This window comes from Hordeum vulgare, chromosome 5H (genome assembly GCF_904849725.1).
Source record: "Hordeum vulgare subsp. vulgare chromosome 5H, MorexV3_pseudomolecules_assembly, whole genome shotgun sequence".
In the NCBI taxonomy this organism is placed as follows: domain Eukaryota; kingdom Viridiplantae; phylum Streptophyta; class Magnoliopsida; order Poales; family Poaceae; genus Hordeum; species Hordeum vulgare.
The window spans coordinates 460,413,651-460,435,857 of record NC_058522.1 but is presented as its reverse complement, the minus strand read 5'-3'; the positions used below and the strand labels follow the sequence as shown (position 1 = coordinate 460,435,857).

General features: G+C 42.7%; 3 protein-coding genes across 3 annotated transcripts; all 3 read right to left on the bottom strand.

Moving 5' to 3' along the window:
- Nucleotides 1–8,655: 8,655 nt before the first annotated feature.
- Nucleotides 8,656–9,304, bottom strand: LOC123397998 (probable calcium-binding protein CML28). The gene has a single exon (XM_045092507.1). The coding sequence runs from the start codon at nucleotides 9,261–9,263 to the stop codon at nucleotides 8,952–8,954; it is 312 nt and encodes a 103-aa protein (XP_044948442.1). The 5' UTR covers nucleotides 9,264–9,304; the 3' UTR covers nucleotides 8,656–8,951.
- Nucleotides 9,305–13,068: 3,764 nt separating this feature from the next.
- LOC123398683 (calmodulin-like protein 30) lies at nucleotides 13,069–13,965 on the bottom strand. Its single transcript, XM_045093132.1, has one exon. It carries the CDS (start codon nucleotides 13,755–13,757, stop codon nucleotides 13,206–13,208), a length of 552 nt encoding a protein of 183 aa, XP_044949067.1. The 5' UTR covers nucleotides 13,758–13,965; the 3' UTR covers nucleotides 13,069–13,205.
- Nucleotides 13,966–14,072: 107 nt separating this feature from the next.
- Nucleotides 14,073–18,906, bottom strand: LOC123398682 (protein disulfide-isomerase SCO2). The gene is made up of 3 exons (XM_045093131.1): nucleotides 18,301–18,906; nucleotides 18,076–18,202; nucleotides 14,073–14,400 (listed from the first exon to the last, which is right to left on the bottom strand). The coding sequence occupies exons 1-3, from the start codon at nucleotides 18,733–18,735 to the stop codon at nucleotides 14,327–14,329; spliced, it is 636 nt and encodes a 211-aa protein (XP_044949066.1). The 5' UTR covers nucleotides 18,736–18,906; the 3' UTR covers nucleotides 14,073–14,326.
- Between the last annotated feature and the right edge of the window lie 3,301 nt (nucleotides 18,907–22,207).

The following is a 22,207-nucleotide window of genomic DNA, read 5'->3' as shown; positions in this document are numbered from 1 at the left end:
GGTAGGCGCATATCAACTTCACCTCCCCGATCTGCTTCGGCAGCGTGCTCTTCTAGTTCAGCTTCACCGTCGGCGGAGCGATGGTGAAAGGAGGCAGGTTGATGCAGTCGTTCCTGGGGTCTACATTCTTCACGTAGTAGAATCACTTCTGCCACTTCTTCACTGAATCCTGAAGAGGAAGCTTCGGGAAGCCAGAGGCAGTCCGGTGATGGACGAGGGCGGCGCCGCACGCGGTTATCTTCATGGCACCGGAGGCCCCGCGCGGCACCGATTGCTGCTTGAAGAAGAACAGCTGGTGCCACAGATCCAACCGAGGCTCAATCCCCAGGAACCCCTCATAGAGGGTAACGAAGGCAGCCAACTAGAGGATGGCGTTCACCGCGAGATGGTCGGCTGCAGGCCGAAATGTACGAGGAAGCGGGTGAAGAAATCGCTTGCCAGTTGCCCGAACCTGCGGGCAAAGTGCTCGGTGAAGACCACCGCTTCACCGTCTTGCAGGGTCGGAGATGCTTCTCCTCCAGGGAGGCGCACAGCGACGAGCTCTGCCGAAGGCATCATGCAGCGATGGCGGAGGAACTTGATGTGTCCCTCCTCGACAATGCTGCCTTCCCACGCGCATCGGGAGTTCGCCTTCTTAGAGGTGGATCGAGACATGGCGGAGCGGCGGAGCAAAGCAGTGGAGTTGCACGAAGCGCCGTCGGCGAACGGCGGCGAAGATACGAACAACGTCTCTTTCTCTCTCGCTCTCGGAAGGAAGGGGCGTTGGAGCAAAACAGGACGGGGGCGAATGGTCTCTTCGACCTCCCCGCCTGTCCATTTAAACCATGGAAGAGATCGTGAGGGAGGGGATCCGGTGTGCATGATCCCCATCCCTCACGGGCCGTGCGGAAGCGTTAATGCGCTCCAAAACGTCAACCGTCGCCTCATATCCACAGAGGATCCCCACGCGCGGGCCAAGGCCGCGGCATGGCGGGCCCCGCTGCGCAGGCCCGGTCCTGTCATGCACGTGGTTTGTTAGGGCGCGGCTCCCGAAGCCCGACACGTGGCGCATCACCACTGCAAGCGAAGAAGTCGAGGCGTCTCGTGGAAGCCGGCCGGCTCCCCGCCCGGCCATCTCCCACGCCTGGGCTCACGGGCTGCGGCTCCCAGGACCTGTGAGCCGAATACTTAAGCCGGCGAGGCCCTTCGCCTTGAGACGGCGGACCTCCCCTGCTTCTGGGACTACTGACGGGGGATAACCCCAAGGTAGGCTCATCAAGCCTACTCCCTCACACTTCGGTGTAGAGAGAGGTGAAAGCTTCCTCAACTGTCGGATCCTCCTGGCCGGCTGCGTGGTCCTTGTCGGCTAGGAGCGTAGCCGTCTACTCTCTGGCCGGATGGCTAGCCGCCAGCCGGCTGGAGGGCACCCGTCGCATCGATCCTCATGATGTGATGGGGGCCTTCGACTAAAGGAGAAAGTAACTCAACACGGGTACGATAGAGAAGCATACACATGGCTAGAGTGGTGGCGGCCATATCGTAGACCGGTGTCGGCTATGACCCGTCAACCGTGTACGATACCCGCACGCCACCACCAACTCCATTACCAGGCCCGGCGTGGCTACAATGGAGACGGCCGTACCACTGACCAGCGTCGGATCCCGCAAGACAACGGCCATCGTACCACTCGCGCCCTGCATGGGGAGCACGTACCAATCCTTTAGGTCAACCGGCGGGTCCCAGGGCCCGATGGTACCTTGTAGCCGACGGGCCCCTCCAGCGACAAGACTAATCATCCATGGGCCCTCTGGCCAGCCGGCCCCCCATATTGTACCTATTATCCCTTTTTTTAGGCCGGGGGTCGTCTATAAAACCCCCTGGCCCCCTCCATGCAGAGGGTCAGCCATTCTCATACACCAAACACCCATACAGGAGAGGCAGATAGCGAGCCGGCTGCTCCATCTTTCTCCTCCGTCGAACAACTCAAGGAGCATGTTGTAATCCTCTTGGTTCATCACCACTCCGGCAGGACTAGGGGTATAATCTCCCACGGAGAGCACCGAACATGGGTACATCGTGCGTCTTGCATTGCTAGTTACCAATCTCGTTCCCGGAGCCCGCCGGTGTCCCTTCGGTCCCAACCACTATTGATAAGCCTACCAATGGCATATGTCGTGAGAAAGCGACGACACTCGATGATCGATCCCCCCTCCAGCAGGGCACCAAAACATATCTCCAGATGGCCTCTCAATGGAACAGAGATTTGCGACGGTAGAAAAAGTGCCTCAGGTGGCTCTCTGATGTTTTCCCAATATTTTAGAATTTATAGCAATGGAATTAGGTCAAAGTGAGACAAAAGGGACCCACAAGGTAATGGGGCGTGCCTTGTCATCTCCTCGTGCAGCTTCTCACCTCCTTCCGAAGTTTTCAGGTCCACTTTTGTCCAGAAAAAAATTGTCGAAGAGTTCCATAGCGTTTGGACTCCGTTTGGTACTGGTTTCTTGAAAAAACAAAACATGCAGAAAACAGTAATTGGATCGTACTTCTAACGTGCTTCAGCATTTTCAACCTCACTCAATACATGAGTGTGAACCATTATATGACATATGGGAGGAATAGAATATGGTGGTAGGGACCAAAGAAGTCAACGTGGAAAGTAAGTCTCACATAAGCTAGGCGGACGAACGGTCTATGGAGATGTCCATCAATCAATATCGATGTGAGGAGTAGGGATTGCCATGCAACGGATGCACTAGAGCTATAAGTGTATGGAAGCACAACGGAAGCAAAGTGGGTGTGCATCCAATTTGCTTGCTCGTGAAGAATTCACGCATTTGGGCAAGTCCGTCATCGAATATACAAGCCAAGTTCTATAATGAAAATTTTCCAATAGCATATGAAAACGACAAAGCATGAGACTATCTATCTGAAGAACATGATGCTCCCTCTAAGCACAAGTGTGGAAAAAGAACATAATAGCACTGCTCCTTCTCTCTTTTCTCTCATTTTCTTTTTTTTTCTTCTTTATTTTTCCTAATCTTTTCTTCATTTATTTTCTCTCTTTTTTCTTCTTTTTTTATTTTTTATTTTTCGTCTAGAGTCTCATCCCGACTTGTGGGGGGATGATACTTGTGATCTCCGTTGGTTTTTCGTGAAGAGGAGCGGGTGATGCAGCACAGTATAGATAACTATTTCCCTTAGTAAAGAAGCAAGGTTTATCAAACCAATAGGAGTAACAACCAGCCCCCTTCTTGAGTGACTGCACACAAAGAAGCAAACACTTGCACCCAACTAGGCAAGAGGGTTGTCAATCCCCTTGGACTCGTTATTTGCAAGCAAGTAAAGTGTGTAGATGAAAGTTGATAACTGCAAAGTAAATAAAAATTAAATAAAGACAGCGAGGTAATTGCAGCGTTTGTAAATTTATAAGTGAATAGACCCGGGGGCGTAGTTTTCCCTAATGGCATCTCTCATGTAGTACGCATACAGTGGGTAAACAAATTACTGTTGGGCAATTGATAGAAAAGTGCATAGTTATATGATATTCACGGCAATGATCATGTATATATAGGCATCACGTCCATAAGAAAATAGGCCAACTCCTGCCTGCACCTATTACTATTACTACACCCATCGACCGCTATCCAGCGTGCATCTAGAGTATTACATAAAAGACAGTAATGCTTGGAGAACAATGATATGATGTAGATAACAATGATATGATGTACAGAACTCAATCAGTATGAATTAAACCCATCGTTTTATCCTTAATGGCAACAATACAAAGACGTGTCCTTGTCCCATTCTGTCACTGGGACATTTAACTCTATCGGATTGAACCCACTACACAACACCCCTCTCACTGAAGAAATATCAATCTAGTTGGCCAAAATATTTCAATAGATCAGAGAGATTTAAGAAGATATAAGAATCATGCAAATAAGAATCATAATAGAATTCAGAGAAGACTCAAATCTTTATCATGAATAATATGAAAATAAACCAAAAATTCATCGGACCCCAACAAACGCACCGCACAAAAAATTACATTAGATAGATCAAAGCGAAGATGTGATGGTCATTGTATTGAAGATCAAGAGAGAGAGATGGCCATCTAGGTACTAACTACAGACCCGCGGTTGTGTGGTAAACTACTCACACATCACCATGGGAGACGCAAGGTTGATGTAGAGGCCCTCCGTGATAGATACCCCCTCCGGCAGGACACCAAAACAGGGCTCCAGATGGACACACGGCAGAGCACGGACTTGCGGCGGCAGAAAAAGTGTTTCTGGTGGCTCTCGTAGGATTTTAAGATATTTTAGAATTTATATGCTAGAGAGGGATGTTGGGATACGAGGAGTAGGGATTTTCATGCAACGGATGCACTAGAGTTATAAGTGTACGAAAGCTCCACTAAAGCTAAGTGGGTGTGCATCCAACTTGCTTGCTCATGAAGACCTCGGGCATTTGAGGAAGCCCGTCATCGGAATATACAGACCAAGTTCTATAATGAAAAATTCCCACTAGCATATGGGAGTGAAAAAACAAGTGACTCTCTATATGAAGGACATGGTGCCACTTTGAGGCACAAGTGTGGAAAAGGGGTAGTAGCATTGCCCTTCTCTCTTTTCTCTCATTTTTTATTATTTTTTCTTTTCTCTTTTTTTATTTTTTCTTCTTATTATTATTTTTCGTCCGAAGTCTCATCCCGACTTGTGGGGTAATCATTGTCTCCATCATCCTTTCCTCACTAAGATAGTGCCCTAATAATGATGATCATCACACTTTTATTTACTTACAACTCAACATGAAAAACAGTTGTATGACTCTATATGAATGCCTCTGGTAGTGTACCAGGATGTGAAATGATCAAGCGTAACATATATAAAAATGATGAACGGTGGCTTTGCCACAAATACTATGCCAACTTATATGATCGTGCAAAGCAATATGACAATGGAAGTACAAGTCATATGATGTGAGGGTGGAAGTTGCATGGCAATATATCTCAGAATGACTATGGAAATGCCATGATAGGTAGGCATGGTGGCTGTTTTTAGGAAGATATAGTGAGGTTTATGTCCAACAGAGTATATCAAGTCATAGGTTCTGGATGCATCGGCGAAGGTCGCACCGATCCTCGAGGTTAGAATGGGCAATGCACGATACTGAAGAGGATAGCAAATATGTGGAGGTGAGAGTGCGTATATACATGGATTCACATTAGTCATATATATCTCACATATTTATTGCAAGATTTTATTAGCTCTCTCGAAGCAAAGCACTACTCGCATGCCCCTAGGGAGGAGGTTGGTAGGAGTTAACCATCGCGCGCCACCGACTTAAACAACACTAGGATTTCAACGAGGAATAAGTATGCTCACACATCATCACCATGCCATAAAAATATTTGGATTAATATAAAGTTAACAACCTTTAACTCACGATACTTATATTAACCAATGATCATGCACTCATGCCCTTTCACATTACCACATTAATATCATTAACCATGATTTCTCTTTTATGTGCTACATGTGGTTTTGATTATGCACTCATTTAATGCCTATTATTTTTGGACTAGTCTAATAACCCATGCAAATTACCATCCTATTTATTAACTGTCAAAAAATATAAGTCAGAAGAGAGAGTGCAATTATTTTTTTAAATCTATACACCGTCGTGTTCTAAAAGATACAAGTGAAGCACTAAAGCAACTCCTAAGCTCAAAAGATATAAATGAAGCACATATAGCATTCTAATAAATCATGGTGATCTTGTGTATCTCTAAAGTGGGTGTATTCAGAGAACAATGATTGTGGAAAACTAAAACAAAATCAAACTAAAACAAATGACGCTCCAAGCAAAACTCATATCATGTGATGAATAAAAATACAACTCCAAGTGACATACCGATGGATTGAGACAAAAGAGGGGATGCCTTCCGGGGCATCCCCAAGCTTAGACGCTTGAGTCTTCTTAGAATATTACCTTGGGGTGCATAGGGAATCCTCAAGCTTAGGCTCCTTCTGCTTCTTATTCCTTCATCTATCATGATAACACCCAAAACTTGAAAACTTCAGCACACAAAACTCAACAGAAACTTCGTGAGATCCGTTATTATAGTAAACATATCAAATAATTTAGGTACTTCTATAAACTGATTCATATTTTATTATTGCATAAGGTATTGTATTCTAACTTCTTCATGACTTATACCCCCCGATACAATCCATGGCATCATCAAAACAAGCAAACTATGCAAGCATAAATAGAATTTGTCTAAAACAGAACAATATGTAATGATATAATTAAGTACCATACTTATGTAACTCCAAAAATTCTTAAACATTACGATGACCTGAATAATTTTTATAACAGTATTGTGTAACAAATTCAGATTAAAAAGACGTTCTAGTAAAATCAGAGAAAATCTGCATTAGACTTCAAAGTTTCTTTTTTGCACCACATCAATTCTACTATCATTCAAATAATCCCAAAGGCTTTACTTAGCACAAACACTAATTTTAAAACAAAAACACAATCATTACAAAGGCAAAAATCATGTTATCACACACAACTGAAAAGTAAAAACAAAAAAAAATAAGATAACTATTGGGTTGCCTCCCAACTAGCGATATTGTTTTACGCCTCTAGCGAGGCATAATGCATATGATTCAAGGGTTGTCATAATCTCAAAGACGACCCGTCACACTATAATCATATTCCTTCCTTTCAGTAGCAAGTTTTCTAATTGGTAAGCAAAAGTAATTTAAAGGGTTGAATTGCACAACACAAGGATTCGTGAGGTCTACCTCGAGAGGAATAGGAGGCTCTTCTTCATGTTTTTCATTAGTGATAGTCCACTCCTCATTGTATGGGTTTCAATAAAGGTATTTTCTTAAATCTCTCTCAAGCTCATAAACAAATCCAATTTTTGGTATAGAAAATTGATCATTGTGTTCAGAAATCTTATCAACTAGGTCATTAAGTGGAACCTTCTTTCTAAGGTTTTCATCATAAGTAACATAATCACTGGATCTTAGTTTTCATATTCCTTCTAAATCATAAATAATCCCTTCTATGGATGGGCACTCATCATTAACCCTATAATGAGCTATATCTCTAGCCTCTTGCATGATATTATTAAATTCTTGAACAAGAAATATAGTGACTAGACGTTTGGTAGAAACTTCCTAAATATTAGAGAATTCTAGAAACAACCATTATATGAAAGGATGCATGTGCACAAATTGTCTTTCCAATTGTACTATAAGCAAAGACATAGCATCCACATAACTTGTAGTTCTAGCAACAATAGATCCTCCTATCAAGGGTAAAGATCCCTCACAAGTAAAAAAATCATGAATCGCACTTTTTCCAATAATATTACCACTACCTATGCGGAATTTCTTTGTTTCATAATAGGTTCTCCCTTAGAAGGATCATCATCCGCGGGATTAGCAAGTTTTTCTTTAGCAACTTCATCAAAATTTGGTTTAGCATTCTCACCACAAGGTGAAGTTGGATATTCAAGGGCTTCCGTGCTAGAGGCGGAAGCACCACTAATTTCAAACTAAGAAATGATAGCAACTTTCAAGCAAGCAAAGAAATAAACTAGCAAGTATCAAAGATAAATATTTTTATATTTTTTATTTTATAAAGCAAGCTAAATAGAATATCAAATATTTTTACGAACATTTTCTGAAATGCATGAACAGTTTGCAAATTCATGAGAATATTTTGACTCAACCAACTTTTTTTGGATGGCTCAACTTTTTAAAAAAATTGGGGATCAAATGTTAAAATTTGTGTTTTCCCCTTTTTATGAACATTTTCTAAAATTTGATGGACACGTTTTTCAGATTCCCGAATATTTTTTGAGCACATGATCATTTTTTCAAGATCATGAACATGATTTTATTTCCTGACTATTTTTTCAAATCATAACTTTTTTATAATTTGTGAACAGTTTTGTAAATATACTAATATATTTTGAATCCATGAAACTTTTATGATTAATTAAACAATTTTTGAATTCATATACATTTTATGATTGCTTGAATATTTTTTAAAATTCACCACTTTTAAAACTTAGAAATCCTGGATTAATTTAAAGAAGAAAAAGAACAGAATGAGAAAAAACGAAAAAAAAAACGAAATGCAAAAAAACATAGGAGTCTAGCTCCGCACATGGGCCGTACCGGCTCATGAACGCATATATAGGGGAGGACGCTGCATGAGAAAAGGAAAAGGAAAAAGTGTGCTACGATTTCCTAAATATTTTTTGAATTCACATACATTTTATGATTTCTCAAATATTTTCTAAAACTCACCACTTTTTAAACTTGGAAATCTCGAATTAGTTTAAAGAAGAAAAGAACAGAATGAGGAAAAAAAAATGGAGGAGTCTAGCCCCGTGCATGGGCCGGCTCGGCTCATGAATGCATACGTAGGGGAGGACGCTGCGTGAGAAATGAAAATAGAAAAGGTGGGTAAGGGGAGGACTTATAAGGTGGAAAAGAAACTTTTTAGGGACTTAGGACTTATAAGGTGGGATTAAAAAAAGTCCTAGGACTTATGAACCAAACAGGGCCGTAGTCCATAGTAAAATCTTTAAAAGGTCTTATGTTTTGAAATGGAGGGAATATATAAATATAAATGGAATATAGATTAGGTAGAGATGGAGATGGATATAGATTAGGTAGAGATTATTCCATGCGTGCGACTGCATGGAACTCTTCTGCCAAACGTACAACACTACTCCTTACTTGCGCTAAGCCAAGCATGCACTTCGCACGGGCTGCAGCTGCAGCTAGAGAGAAAAAGAAAAGAAGAACAAAAAGAAGACAGAGAACATAAGGTTCACTTTCCGCATCTGAGATGACCTTATTCGAGTTACAACGGCCATCACGTGCGCTCCATCACGTAGATCGAGTACGTAGCTACTGGACTGTTTCGAGTACTTTCTAGCAGGCGACAATCCGGAGGCCGAGGTTGGTCCGCGCGAACTCGACGAGGCCGTCGATCTCGCTGTCGTCGATGTACCCGTCGCCGTCCGCGTCGGCGTAGCTGATGCCGCTCCTGCTCCTCCGCCGCGTGAACCGCACGCGCAGCGCCCTCATCGCGCGCCGCAGCTCGGCGCGGCTGATGCGCCCGTCCTGGTCCGCGTCGAACTGCCGGATCCAGTCCTTGAACTCGGCCGCCGTCATGTCGTCGCCGACGACGCACCGCTGCAGGCTCATCCTGGACGGTTTCAGGAAGCAGTGCAGAAGTGACATTCCCACACAAGTGTCAGCCTGTGTTTCCAGTTAAGTGTATGAGAGGGTGAGGCTGTCTGCATTGCCTTGGTGGCTCTTATATATCCGCGGGCTGGCTCCACGAATGCGCGGAAAGACTAGACATGGATATGACGAGATGGATATATGCGTCCCTATCTATCTATCTAATGCCACCCCCTCTAAATTCGGATTCGGATTAAAACACGGAGAGTTTACAGTTACATTGCTGGCACACCGAATGCATGCATGGCTCCCAGTGATTTTGTTGTGCAAGTAAATAACCAAAAATGCTAGACTTACGGACCACTTGTACATAAAATTACGGGCCTTTTTTATCCAATGCTAAAACTGCCCCCCTGATTTTCAGGGGTGGACCCGCGTCCTTCCTAATCTTCAATAAGAAACTGACTAATCATCTCGTAACATCCATCAGCCTGTAATTGCCCGTAGATGTAGCATAGCTCGTAAATAACGGACGCGGACAGATAACCATCTCAAGAATTAGTGGAACGAAGAATATATGTTAATATACGAAATCGGTTGGAATAAGATTGCTTGACCATACAATTGAACGGTCGTTGAAGGAATCAAGAATCAGCGGCACGTGGAGTGGGCAGGAAATGGCTACAGATAGGCGACACGGATAGCCCAGAATCGTGCAAAGGCAAACAAATAATGCCGGCACATAAGAGATGCGGATCTGTGAGGTGCAGCTTAGTGTTGCGTTTCAGAAAGATCTGACCTGATAACTATGCAAAAGATGGAACTGGATTCCTGTACTATGCGTCCAGGCTTGTATCATTACGTGTCAAACATTCTTCGGGTTTTTTCGAGGAAAGGAACCCCACCAATTTCATTCAAGAAATTGAACCGTCTTATACACATCCACACCACGACGAACAATCAAGTCCAGGCGCATCCACACAGGACCCCCAAAAACTGAAAGAAAGAAAAAACACTGCAGTTTCTGAAAAACATGAAAACGTAGCATATCAGAAACATGACTTCCAGGGTCTTCTCTGACTTACAACAGGCACAAAGACATCCACAAGCAAAGCTATAGCCTATAGGTATGCCCACTCCATCAAAGAAAATTTCCATTATGAACTCACTATTCATCAACCCCTACTAGGGTAATATTTTTCAAGTTTGTGAACATGTATTAGTCTATCATGTATTCGTTGCAACGAAGGTGGACCTTTTATATCGGCCAGTGTAGGTTTAAAACCAATGCACTCATTGAAATTCTCACGTTTAGCATAGATACCTAAAGCTAGACTAGCTACATTCCACAGATATTTAGCCAGGGGACAAGGAAAGAACAAATGCTCCATCGTTTTGTGAGTGCCACAGAGCTAACGAATGTCAGAACCATGCCACCCACATTTCAAGGAATTATTTCATGATAGGATTTATCGTTTATCACCAACCAAGAAAACACCTCTAATTTCAGTGAAAACTTGAAACCCACGTTTGCTTGAAAGGGAAGTCGACTCCTAGTTATAAGGTACACAGACTCAAGTGAGAAAATTTAGAACTTGTCAATAATCCATGATCTAGCTTTCCAGAGCTTGATCGGACATTGTTGACACCCACATGTCATTACCTTGTTGAAGGTGTTGGTCGGAAGATGTGCTTCCCCTTGCTCTAACATCTAGTTGGACCATCCAATACTAGTTTGCGACCAATGATTACTTCTTGAAGGCGTTGTCTTGGAGTTAGAGGCGGAGGACAAAAACAATTTAAGGTGTGGCATACTGTCAACTAAAAAAATGATGCAAAAATAATAATAGTCAATTCATATTAAAGCTTTCAATGGTGTCTAGAAGACGCATGCAATGGCACTGCCCTACCTCCTTCTGAAAATCTTCCTAAGTCCCGGACGGCAAGTCAGTCAATACCATTTGACATGGATGGTTAGCTATCTAAAGAAAGGCAAGTCAGTCATATCATTTGACATGGATAATGAGCTATCTAAAAAAGGCAAGTCTGTCATGTACGTACTCTTATACACAAGTTAAAAAAGAGAAGCCAAAATGCAAGTTACACGCACCAACAAAATTTCTTGTTCTGTTTTATGGTCGCCAAGTTACGACAGTTCCAAGCCACTGACAGAATCAATCCGGTCGTTGTTCAGCCGAAGCAAGCTAGTTCGCGTACGTCTACGCGGTTGGATGTGCATGTGCTAGGCAGCATATCAATCAAGCTGACTGCTTGTGTGCTTCCGATCTAACTTGTGTGCTTCCAACTAACTTTTGTTCAGTGTGGTGTTAAATCAACAAGCCGTATATGCTTAGGTATTCCCGTGAAGAAAATATATGTGCTTATACGTATATAAAAATTGATGCCGAATCAAGACGTGGCGGCCCCCATTGAACTCCTCCGCAAGTGCTTGGAGTAGTGCACCCTCTATCTGTTGATATATCACCAGACGGTTGGCTGATAGGATTATATGATTTTGTTGCGGAGCTTGCCTAGGATGGCCTTTTTTTTTCTGCAAAAGCTGACTTGTTCAATATTACTCCCTCTGTTTTTAAATATAAGGTGTATTGTTTTTTTAAGTCAAAGGTTATTTATGTTTGACCAACTTTACAACAAAATATATAAATATTTACAATACTAAATATATGAAATATTCAAATATATTTCATGGTGAATCTAGTGATAATGATTTGGTATTCTATTTTTGTCTCTAAACTTGGTCAAAATTAGAAGAGTTCAACTTTTTTAAAAAATAATACGCCTTATATTTGTGATGCGCAAACCGGGGTTTATCCTTCTTTTAAAAGAAAATCATTTCACCTTTCATCTGTCAGCATTACTTGCGACTATAGCTCCTGGAGGCTCTGCCACATTGGCTGCGTCTCAAGCCTTAGGAGTCTTCTAAATCTCAAAGCATCCTAACAAATCTGTATAACCTAACATTAATATTATGGTTCAGAAAAAGACTGTATGACATAACAAATGTTTGACGCGAAGATTTCTGTCCTACGTATGCACCCTCTCAGAATCATGTTTTTTGCCTCTCAGGATCTTTTAAATCTCAAAGCGTCAACCGTCTGCGAAATCCGGTTGCTTACAATAATAATATGGTCCAGAGAAAGAAGAATGTACTCCCTCCGTTCCTAAATAGAAGACATTTTAGAGATTGCACTATGAACTACATACGGATGTATATAGACATATTTTAAAGTATAGATTCACTCATTTTGCTTCGTATGTAGTCTTCTAATGAAATCTTTAAAAGGTCTTATATTTTGAAACGGAGGGAGTACAACCTAACAAATCTTTGACGCAAAGGTTTGTGTCCTATCCATGCATCCTCTCAGAATCATGTTTTGTACCGTCACCTACAACCCTTTGTCAACAGAACTAAAAAAACATACTTTTTCTGTTAAGTAACTCAACTTTATACTTATTTTATAAAATTAGTACAAAGTTAAGTCAAGGGAGTATATTTGACCTCCATGATATATTGTGAATGAGAAGAGTGAGAAGCAATGTATACCTTTTGCAAGGTGCTTAGCTCTAATCATTTCCTCCTGTAGGAGACCACCCTCATTTTCATATTTCCAAGTCAACTTACACAATAAAGTGTTTCATGATCAGACCACAGTTATTTCCGTCAGACAGTAACTAATCTCCACATGGTCGAAACCCTTTTTTAGATGCAACCAATAATTGGTCAAAACTTCGAACATGAGCTTCACGCTGCACTTGTATGCAGTTTATCCATGCAGCCGAGCATATGTATTTTTCATTTCTTGGCCTTATTTCCAACGAATAATCTGTCATATGTGCTGGTTTAAGATTAGAAGCACAAGGCGTCTGTTTACTTTATTATTCTTCCTGGCGTTTACAAGTTTCAGTTTTTGCTACACGCAATAGAGACGAGCTAAACCAGCGTTGGTAACAGACGTAGGTTTTGCTTGACCACAAATGTTACATCCTCTTCCTTGGGCGAGTCATCATGGCCATGAAGTCATCCATGTCGACGTACCCATCATGGTTCCTGTCGATCTCCTTCACCATCTTCCGGCAGTCCTCGAGGCTGCAGCTGTCCCCGAGCTTGCGCAGGACGTCCATCACCTCCTCGGCCGTGATCCTGCCGTCCCTGTCCCTGTCGAACACGAAGAAGGCCCGGCGTATGTCCCCTAGCAGGACGCCGTTCTTGTGCACCTCCATGAACTCCTCCAGGTCCATGTACCCGTCCTTGTTGCTGTCGGCGGCGCAGACCATCCGCCGCGCCTCGCCCACGGCATCGGCCTTGTCAAACCTCTGCAGGAGCGCCTGGAGGTCGCTCCTCGAGATCAGGCCAGGCTCGCCGGCGATCTTGTCGAACACCTTGGCCATCTCCTCGTCATCAGGCTTGTACATCATCAGGTCGGACTGCTGCCGGTCCCTGGAGGAGAGCAGCCGTCCGGTCGGCCGGGCGGGCTTGAACCGGAGCTTCGCTAGGTTGTATTTGAACGTCAGGATGCTCAGGTGCGACATGTTGCAGATGGTTTGCTGCAGCTACCACCAGGTGATGGAGAAGGCTATAACTGGTCTGTCTTCCCAGGCAGCTTCTGCGTGCCCTTGATGAAGGTTTATAGGTACTGTTGTGTGCTGAACAGAGCTAAGGGTGACCGGAATACAAATGCCTGATAGCTGCAGAAAGTTGCAGAAGTTGGGATTCCTCCAGAACTTGCGCCCAAAGGAGAACCTCGAACCAGAAAAGAGGGCAAAGATGGACCAGATAAACGTCGCAAAGCAAGAATCTCATCTAAGCTGATCGGGGCAATACATGCCAAAAGGTTCTTTGAGAACTGGTCCAAGAAATCTCTTATATTTTATTCTTTCCTTCTTTGTGAATTTTGATCATACATCCGTAATAAGTGGAGAACAAGGGTGGTGGAATAACTAGACAGAAAATAAAATTTTACAATCTTAAAGAATGGCATCCTTTCCTGTACCATGCCTGAAATAGAAATTGTGTAGTGAAAAGAATCGCATGTAGTAAACACAATCTATTCAGCACCAGTTAATAAAATTACCGCCCTCAAACAGACAGCACCAACAAATTATGGTGGTCTACCATTGTCTAACTCGTCCAGATTTTCAGCTCCCTCTCGGTATGTAATTTTCCGAACGTACCCTACAAAACAAACAAGATGCCGGCCAACAGGCACAAAAAGAAGTCAGCACCTATATCTCTTCCAGAAGGAATGTACTGAATGCCATAGCAGAAAAAAAGGGACCATGGTATAAACAAGATGTCAAGAATTTATCCCCACAAGCTCTACTGGCAGGTCTGATTAGCCTGAGCTATTTATTGTTCAATGACGAACAAAGCCTACACGATTTGGCAGCATCAGCCAACAATCATGACAACTACTCATCCACAAAAAAGGAACACAATTATGTAAGACACCTCCAGGTCTTGTGCACATCTCCTCAGGAGTTTTACCTTCCATGTATCAGGTCAGAATAGCTGCAGTAGTAGTTGTGGTCGTTATTAGTTAGTATCACACCTTTATAGTTAAGTCCAACATTTGATACATTCTCAGGGTGCCATATCAATGCAATTGGTTCAGATTAAGACCCCCCCCCCTTTTTTTTTACACGTCTTGATTGCATTATAGTTTGTACTTTTAGCATTTTTCGATAGTCTGTAAGATATAGCATAACCTCCCACTACCCTTGGTTAGGCTCGGGGAATCTGATGTCTGTAAACCAATTCAAGCGAGCCAGAACAGGTGGAGCTGCACCATGAATCAAGGGATCCTAGATAGGGATGGGAAGTGGGTCCCATTTAATCCCATTTAAACCCACTTATTATCTAGTAGTTCAAAAAATTGTTTTTTTCCGAAGAAAATGAACTATGAAGCTAGAAAAAGCTAAATAAATGGGACTTGTGGCTGCCACTTATTTGCCATTTACATCCCTAATCCTAGATCCTTTCAGATTGAAGTCAACATCGGCAGTAATTGGAATGGAGAAAAGTAAAAAAACCAAAACTGTCAAGTTCCACATGTATGGCTAACTGGCTTAGATTATGATGAGCTGATCGAGGACTCAAATCCTATCGAAGTTCCCACTACCCCAAAATCCCAAATTCACACTCCCTGTTGTCATATTTGCTACTTTTGCTTTTCTGCTCGTTTCTAGGTTCTTGGGCACTTTCTATTGAAATTAGGAGGACAATAATCAACTTAAAAGAATTTTGGGGTACAATAATCGGCAGAAGGTGTATGGGTAGCCATACTACCTAATACCAAAATTTTGACTTTTGAGAAGAATGAATATGTGCAGTACGTGCGGCATTTAGTGGAGGGTCTGCATAATAATGTGTGCCATTCTTGATATTTCTTTAGTTTATATGCAATTTTACTAGTAATCAAAATACATGTCTTATCTATGTAAAATATAAAATTATAAATAACCAGTGGCATTCCAGGCAATTCATTGTTTTTAAGGCTAAAAAATCCCAGATCAATCCTATTAAATAAAATAAAAAACAAGAAATTATGTCAATAATAAGGAGGGTGAAAAGAATCTTGACTCCTTATTTTGCTGGCGCAAGATTATAGTGTGCAAATTGATCAAGAGAGAAATAGAATAACTAGAGCACGGTCGTTACCCCTGGCGGGATCTAGACTGGCCCCACATATCAATACTAGTCTTTTCTGCGCACTTTGTCCTCACTCATGCGCACCCGGGATCAACTTCCCGGTCGGTCACCCATCCTAGAACAACTCCAAGCCGAGCACGCTTAACCTAGGAGTTCTGTTCGAATGGGCTCCCGAAAAAGAAGGAATTCCTTATTGATATGAGTAGTCTATAATCCCAAGCCAGGCTATCACAAAGCGATACAATTATATCTAGTAAATAAAGATTAATCAAATATAGAGAGTATTGCAGTTACAATAAAAACAATTATATTTTCCAGCGGCATGAGAGGTGTAAAAAATTGCGTGAGAAATATTTTCTTTACTCTTTAACATACAAGAGATAGAATGTTAAGAGGGGTCGTGGTAGACCAAACTTGACATGGGAGGAGTCCGTTAAGAGAGACCTGAAGGTTTGGAATATCGACAAAGACTTAGCCATGGACAGGGGTGCGTGGAAGTTAGCTATCCACGTTCCAGAGCCATGACTTGGCTTCGAGATCTTATGGGTTTCAACTCTAGCCTACCCCAACTTGTTTGGGACTGAAAGGCTGGGCTGTTGTTGTTGTTGTTGTTGTTTAACATACAAGAGATGGGGAGAGTCTGTAGAAAGACAAGGCTCGTAAGATGGGAACTGGTGACATGCTATTGTTTTCAGTAGCACAACTCGGGTGAAGGGAGTGGGGTGGGGATGGGGGGGGATATGGAAATAAGAGGGGTATGTATACAAAGAAGGTGCAGGAGGTATGCAGGAATCCTTATTTGCTTGCATTTTATTAATTTCTTTATAAGATAATATTGCCATGTCATGCAAATCAAAGAGAACTCCATGACCAGGATGCACCTTCATAGATTGGAAACGCAAATAACATCTGCCAGCTACCTGTCATTAACCATAATGTCCAGAGAATTAAGTATCAGATGTTTTCCTTTGTTGTTATAACTAATATTCTTTGGCAGATTTATCCATTTTCTTAGTTTTTGTAAAACACATTTCCATGATTGTTCTTTTGTTGGAACATTGCTATATCATTTGCTTGCATTTTATTAATTTCTTTATAAGATAATATTGCCATGTTATGCAAATCAAAGAGAACTCCATGACCAGGATGCACCTTCATAGATTGGAAACACAAATAACATCTGCCAGCTATCTGTCATTAACCATAATGTCCAGAGAATTAAGTATCAGATGTTTTCCTTTGTTGTTATAACTAATATTCTCTGGCAGATTTGTCAATTTTCTTAGTTTTTGTAGAACACATTTCCATGATTGTTCTTTTGTTGGAACATTGCTATATCATTGGTATATCCGTGAAATGCCCACATCCTACTGTTACATTTACATAAGATAGCTTAGAAACCCAGTTATTCCTGAATAGATACAAGAGATTAATGCATATTGAATTCTAGGCTAACAGAAGTCCCAGTTGTCACATAATTGACTAGTTATCCATCACATGTCAAGAGCTACATAATTGTGGCACTGTATGCAGTTTATGCAGTACCCAATCTCACATTGTGTTAAATATATTCTTTTGATTAAAAACAAATAAATAAATATATCAGCTGTCATCAGTATTGCGACCTCTGCTAGGACTGCAACTAAGATGTTTAATTCAGGTTCAGCTTCCATCAGGAGTATAGCGTTTTTTGTGCACCAACTATTAGAGTGTCACAGTTTTCTTATGAATCCTTAATTGACTCTGGAGTACCACAAAATTTATTGACTTCGCTGCAATTACCCAAGGTCTACTGATCCAGTCCTAAATGTGAGTTTTTTTTATCACTGTAGCACCAACAGTTATATGCTCGATCGTCATGAACTTGGTGCCATTGCCATATCAGAAATATCTATAGTATTGCTTGTGCAACTTAAAAACAGAGATGGAGGTTCATATTTTGATAACCACGTCTGGCTTCCACCAGTAACAGCTTTGCTGCTGGTCGAGGTTATATGGCAAATTATCTTCCCGAAGTAAGAATTCATCACGGCAACATCACACATGGTCGCAAATCACAAGCCTTAACTCAAGCTAAAGCATTAACTTCTAACAATCTAGCAAGATAGCGAGCCTTGCTATCTCCCATTCCTTTCGCCGGTGCTATTCCTAACGATAAGAACAAAGCTGAGTAATGAATTGAAGACCAAGAAATCTCACCAATGCCGGCGCACGGCACACACGTGCAGATGGTCTCCTTCCCCTTCTTCCTGAAGTAGGTCACCAATCCCGACCCCTGGCAGCTCCGGCACTTGCCCGTCCACTCGTACGAAACCATCTTGCATTCCTGCAATCCAAAGCCACACAAACAAACATGTCAGAATTGGCACCACATCCAACCCCAAAACAGCAAGAGAAACAGAAACACCGCGACCGGGCACCCACATCGATCTTCACGTCGCAGCTGAGGCGGCGGTCGAGCTCCTCCCGCGACATCGGCTCGGTCCCCGGGATGGTCAACGGCATCGGGAGCGGCTCCACGTCGTCGACCAGGTAGCTCTCCTTGTCCCTGGACCAGCGCTCCCACCATCTCCGCTTACGCTCCCCCTTCCTCTCCTCGGCGCCGTCCTTGGCCTTGACGCGCACGCCGGGGTCGCGCGCGGCGACGCGCCCGCCGGAGGTGGAGGGATCGGAGTCGGTCGGGCGGCGCGGGCGGAACCATTCCTGCGGCGACGCGGCGCCGGTGGTGTTGGCGGCCGCCGGGCGGGGCGGGTGGGGGCGGCGGGGGCGGGGGACGGCGGGGTTGCTGGGGCGCAGGGAGAGGAGCGGGGTGGGGTTCGGGGGATTCATGCGCGCCGGGACGGTGTGCGGAGGGTTCATGTGCGCGGGGATGGGGTGTGCGTCTGGGGAGGCGCGGTCATCGCCGGCGACGAGGCTGGAGTGGGGGACGACGAGGGTGATAGGTGGAGACGGCGAGACGGGGGAGATATCCTGGCAGGAAGGGGGTAGCCGGGTGGGTGATGGGTTGGCTGATCGATCCGGCAACGGGCTGGCTCGCGGACGACCTTGGAACGCTCCCGGGCTTTGCACGGCCTGCAATCGAACCGTTGTGAATTTTGGGTTGAAGTTTTTCACGGCGGATTTGCACTACGCGGTCGCGCTCCACCCAGCCCAAACTTACCGGCAACTGTGGCCAAGTTCCAACCCGACGCGTGTAACGGGCGCAGTACCCGTGGTGCTCATACACCGTACGTCCAAATATCGAACCGTTGTCATCGTTGGGTTTCCGCATCGAGATATTCCAAACTAGATCTCATGTTTTAACGATTTCTTTTTATGAAAAGAAACCATGCCTCTCGTGATAGGAAAAAAAGAAAACACGTTTTATCACGTTTTTTCCTTACCGAAAGGCACGGCCGTGCCTTTCACGAAGGCAAAATCGTGCCTCTCATGATTTTTTTTAAGAAAACGCGTTTTTTCCTTTTCGAGGGCATGCCTCTCATGCAAGCAAAATCGTGCCTCTCGCGGAAAACACAAAAGGCGTGTTTTTTTCCTTTCCGAGAGGCACAATCGTGCCTCTCGCGAAGGTAAAATCGTGCCTCTCGTGGAAGCAAAACAATACCTCTCGCAAAAAAAATTAGAAAACGAGTTTTTTTTCATTTGCGTTATCCAGCATCTACTACTATTACTACACACATCGACCGTTATCCAGCATGCATCTAGTGTATTAAATTTATGGAAAAACAAAGTAATGCAATAAGAAAGATGACATAATGTAGACAAGATCTATTAATGTAGGAACAGACTCCATCTTTTTATCCTAGATAGCAACGATACATGAGTGCCTTGATGCCCCTTATGTCACTGGGAAAGGACACCGCAAGATCGAACCCATCACAAAGCACATCTTTCCATTGCAAGATAAATAGATCAAGTTGGTCAAACAAAATCCAAATATCGGAGAAGAAATATGAGGCTATAATAATTAAGAATAGATATTAAATCAAGGCAAATCTGGCCATAAACCCACAGTTCATAGGATCCCAACAAACACATCGCAAAAAGTCATTACATCAAATAGATCTCCAAGAGACCCTTGTATTGAGAAACAAAGAGGGAAGAAGACGTATAGTTACTGTCTACAGACCCGTGGGTCTGAGGTGAACTACTCATGCATCATCTAAGAGGCACCAATTAGGATGATGAACCCCTTTGTGGTCGTGTTCCCCTCCGGCGGAGTGCTGGAAAAGGGCTCTATATTGGATCTCGTGGTTCTGGAACTTGCGGCGGCTGGAACATTTTTTTGCCGACCCCCTAGGGTTTCTGGAATATCTGGATATTTATAGAGCGAAGAGGCGGTGTGGGAGGCCACCGAGGTGGGCACAACCCACCAAGGTGAGTTTGGGCTCCTAGGCGCACCCTGGTGGGTTGTGCTCCCCTCGGAGCACCCCCCGAGGCACTTCTTTGGCACATCCTGTGTCTTCTGGCCGAGAAAAATTCTCCAAAAAGTTTTGGTGCATTTGGACTTCGTTTGGTATTGATTTTCCGTGAAGCAAAAAATAGCAACTGGCATTGGGCACTATGTTAATAGGTTAGTCCCAAAAAATGATATAAAGTTGCTATAAAATGATTGTAAAATATCCAAGAATGATAATATAACAGCATGGAACAATCAAAAACTATAGATACGTTGGAGACGTATCAGCATCCCCAAGATTAATTCCTGCTCGTCCTCGAGTACGTAAATCACAAAAACAGAATTTTTGATGTGGAATGTGCCTAACATGTTCATCACATATTCTTGTGTTTATAGCATGGACATTTTGACTTTATATGGTTCAAAGCAATAGCCTAGTTTTGACATGAAGACTTTAACACTCAAGCATATCAACAAGCAACCATGCCTTCTAAAATATCAATACTAAAGCAAGATAGCCCTAGCCCATCATGCTCAATCATTGATCCATTCACGAAACACACTCACATATTAGCTACAACCAATGCTCAAGTACGATTGGAGTGCCCCTTAGTTGGTGCTTTATAAGCGAAGATGGAGACTCAAATAAAAATAAAAATTGCATAAAGAAAATAGAAAGCCCCTTCGCATAGGGAAGTAGGAATTCGTAGAGGTGTGAGAGCTCAAAGCAAAAATTTAGAGATAAATTTTTTGGGGGGGGGTATACTTTTCCCAAGAACGACTAAGAGTTCCCAATACTTTCCATGCTAGATACATCATAGGCGCTTCGCAAACAAAAAAGTAAAGTTTATTCCTTTTTCCACCGTTCTTTCACAATCCATGGCTAGCCGTATCAACAGGTACCTTCCATACCAACACTTTGCAAAGAATTTATTATTTGACAACATAAAATAAATTTCATTTCATTTCAGGACTAGGTATCCATATTATCTCCGTACTCCCATGCAATGACAAGTGAGTAAACACTCATCTTGATAATAACACATCTAGCATGAAAAAATATAGGCCACCCCTCACCGCCTCATGAGCGGTACGGGCACACAAAATAGGAGTTCATTTTGAAATTTAGAGATTGCACATACAAATTTGCTTAGAACGGCAAGGAGATACCGCATATATGTAGGTATTATGGACTCATATGGCAAGATTGGGTTTAAGGAGTTTTGATGCACAAGTAGTATTTCTACTTAGTACAAGTGGAGTCTAGCAAAAAGATTGAGAAGCAACCAACCAAGAAACGAAAAATCACATAAACGAGCATTGACCGTAACTAACACCGAATAATGCACCGTAAGTAGGATATAATTTCATTGCATAACTATTGACTCCCGTGCTTGCATAGGGATTCACAAACCTTAACACCAATATTATTACTAAAGCACAATTACTCATCAACATGACTCACTTATCACTATCATCATATCTCAAAACTATTACAAAAAATCAAGTTTAATTTGTCCAATGATCTTCATGAAAGTTTTTATTATACCCCCCTTCAATATATATCACTTTGGTACTAGTTTCATATGTTGCAATTGCTTTTGACAAGCTCAAACAAATCTAAGTGAAGAACATGAGCATAAAATTTTCATCTCTCAAAATAGTCTAAGTGAAGCATGAGAGAATTTCTTCAAAATTACTAACTCTCATATAAATCTAAGTGAAACATGAGAGCATTTCTTAAAAAATAATAAAGCACACCGTGCTCAAAAAGATATAAGTGAAGCACTAGAGCAATTCCATAGCTCTAAACAAATTAACTGAAGCATAAAGAGCAATTCTAACAAATCGTAGCATAATTTTGGCTCTCTCAATTAGGTATGTCCAGCAAGAATCATTGTAGCAAACTAACAAGCAAAACAATCAAAGACTCAT

What these genes read in the sequence shown, in the direction of transcription:
- LOC123397998 (XM_045092507.1), bottom strand. Translation starts at nt 9,263, where the DNA reads ATGTCACTTCTGCACTGCTTCCTGAAACCGTCCAGGATGAGCCTGCAG.
- LOC123398683 (XM_045093132.1), bottom strand. Translation starts at nt 13,757, where the DNA reads ATGTCGCACCTGAGCATCCTGACGTTCAAATACAACCTAGCGAAGCTC.
- LOC123398682 (XM_045093131.1), bottom strand. Translation starts at nt 18,735, where the DNA reads ATGAACCCTCCGCACACCGTCCCGGCGCGCATGAATCCCCCGAACCCC. An exon ending in GCTGCGACGTGAAGATCGAT is followed by an intron (nt 18,203 to 18,300) that starts GTGGGTGCCCGG and finishes TTTGGATTGCAG; the next exon opens with GAATGCAAGATGGTTTCGTA. An exon ending in TGTGCCGTGCGCCGGCATTG is followed by an intron (nt 14,401 to 18,075) that starts GTGAGATTTCTT and finishes TTTGTTTTGTAG; the next exon opens with GGTACGTTCGGAAAATTACA.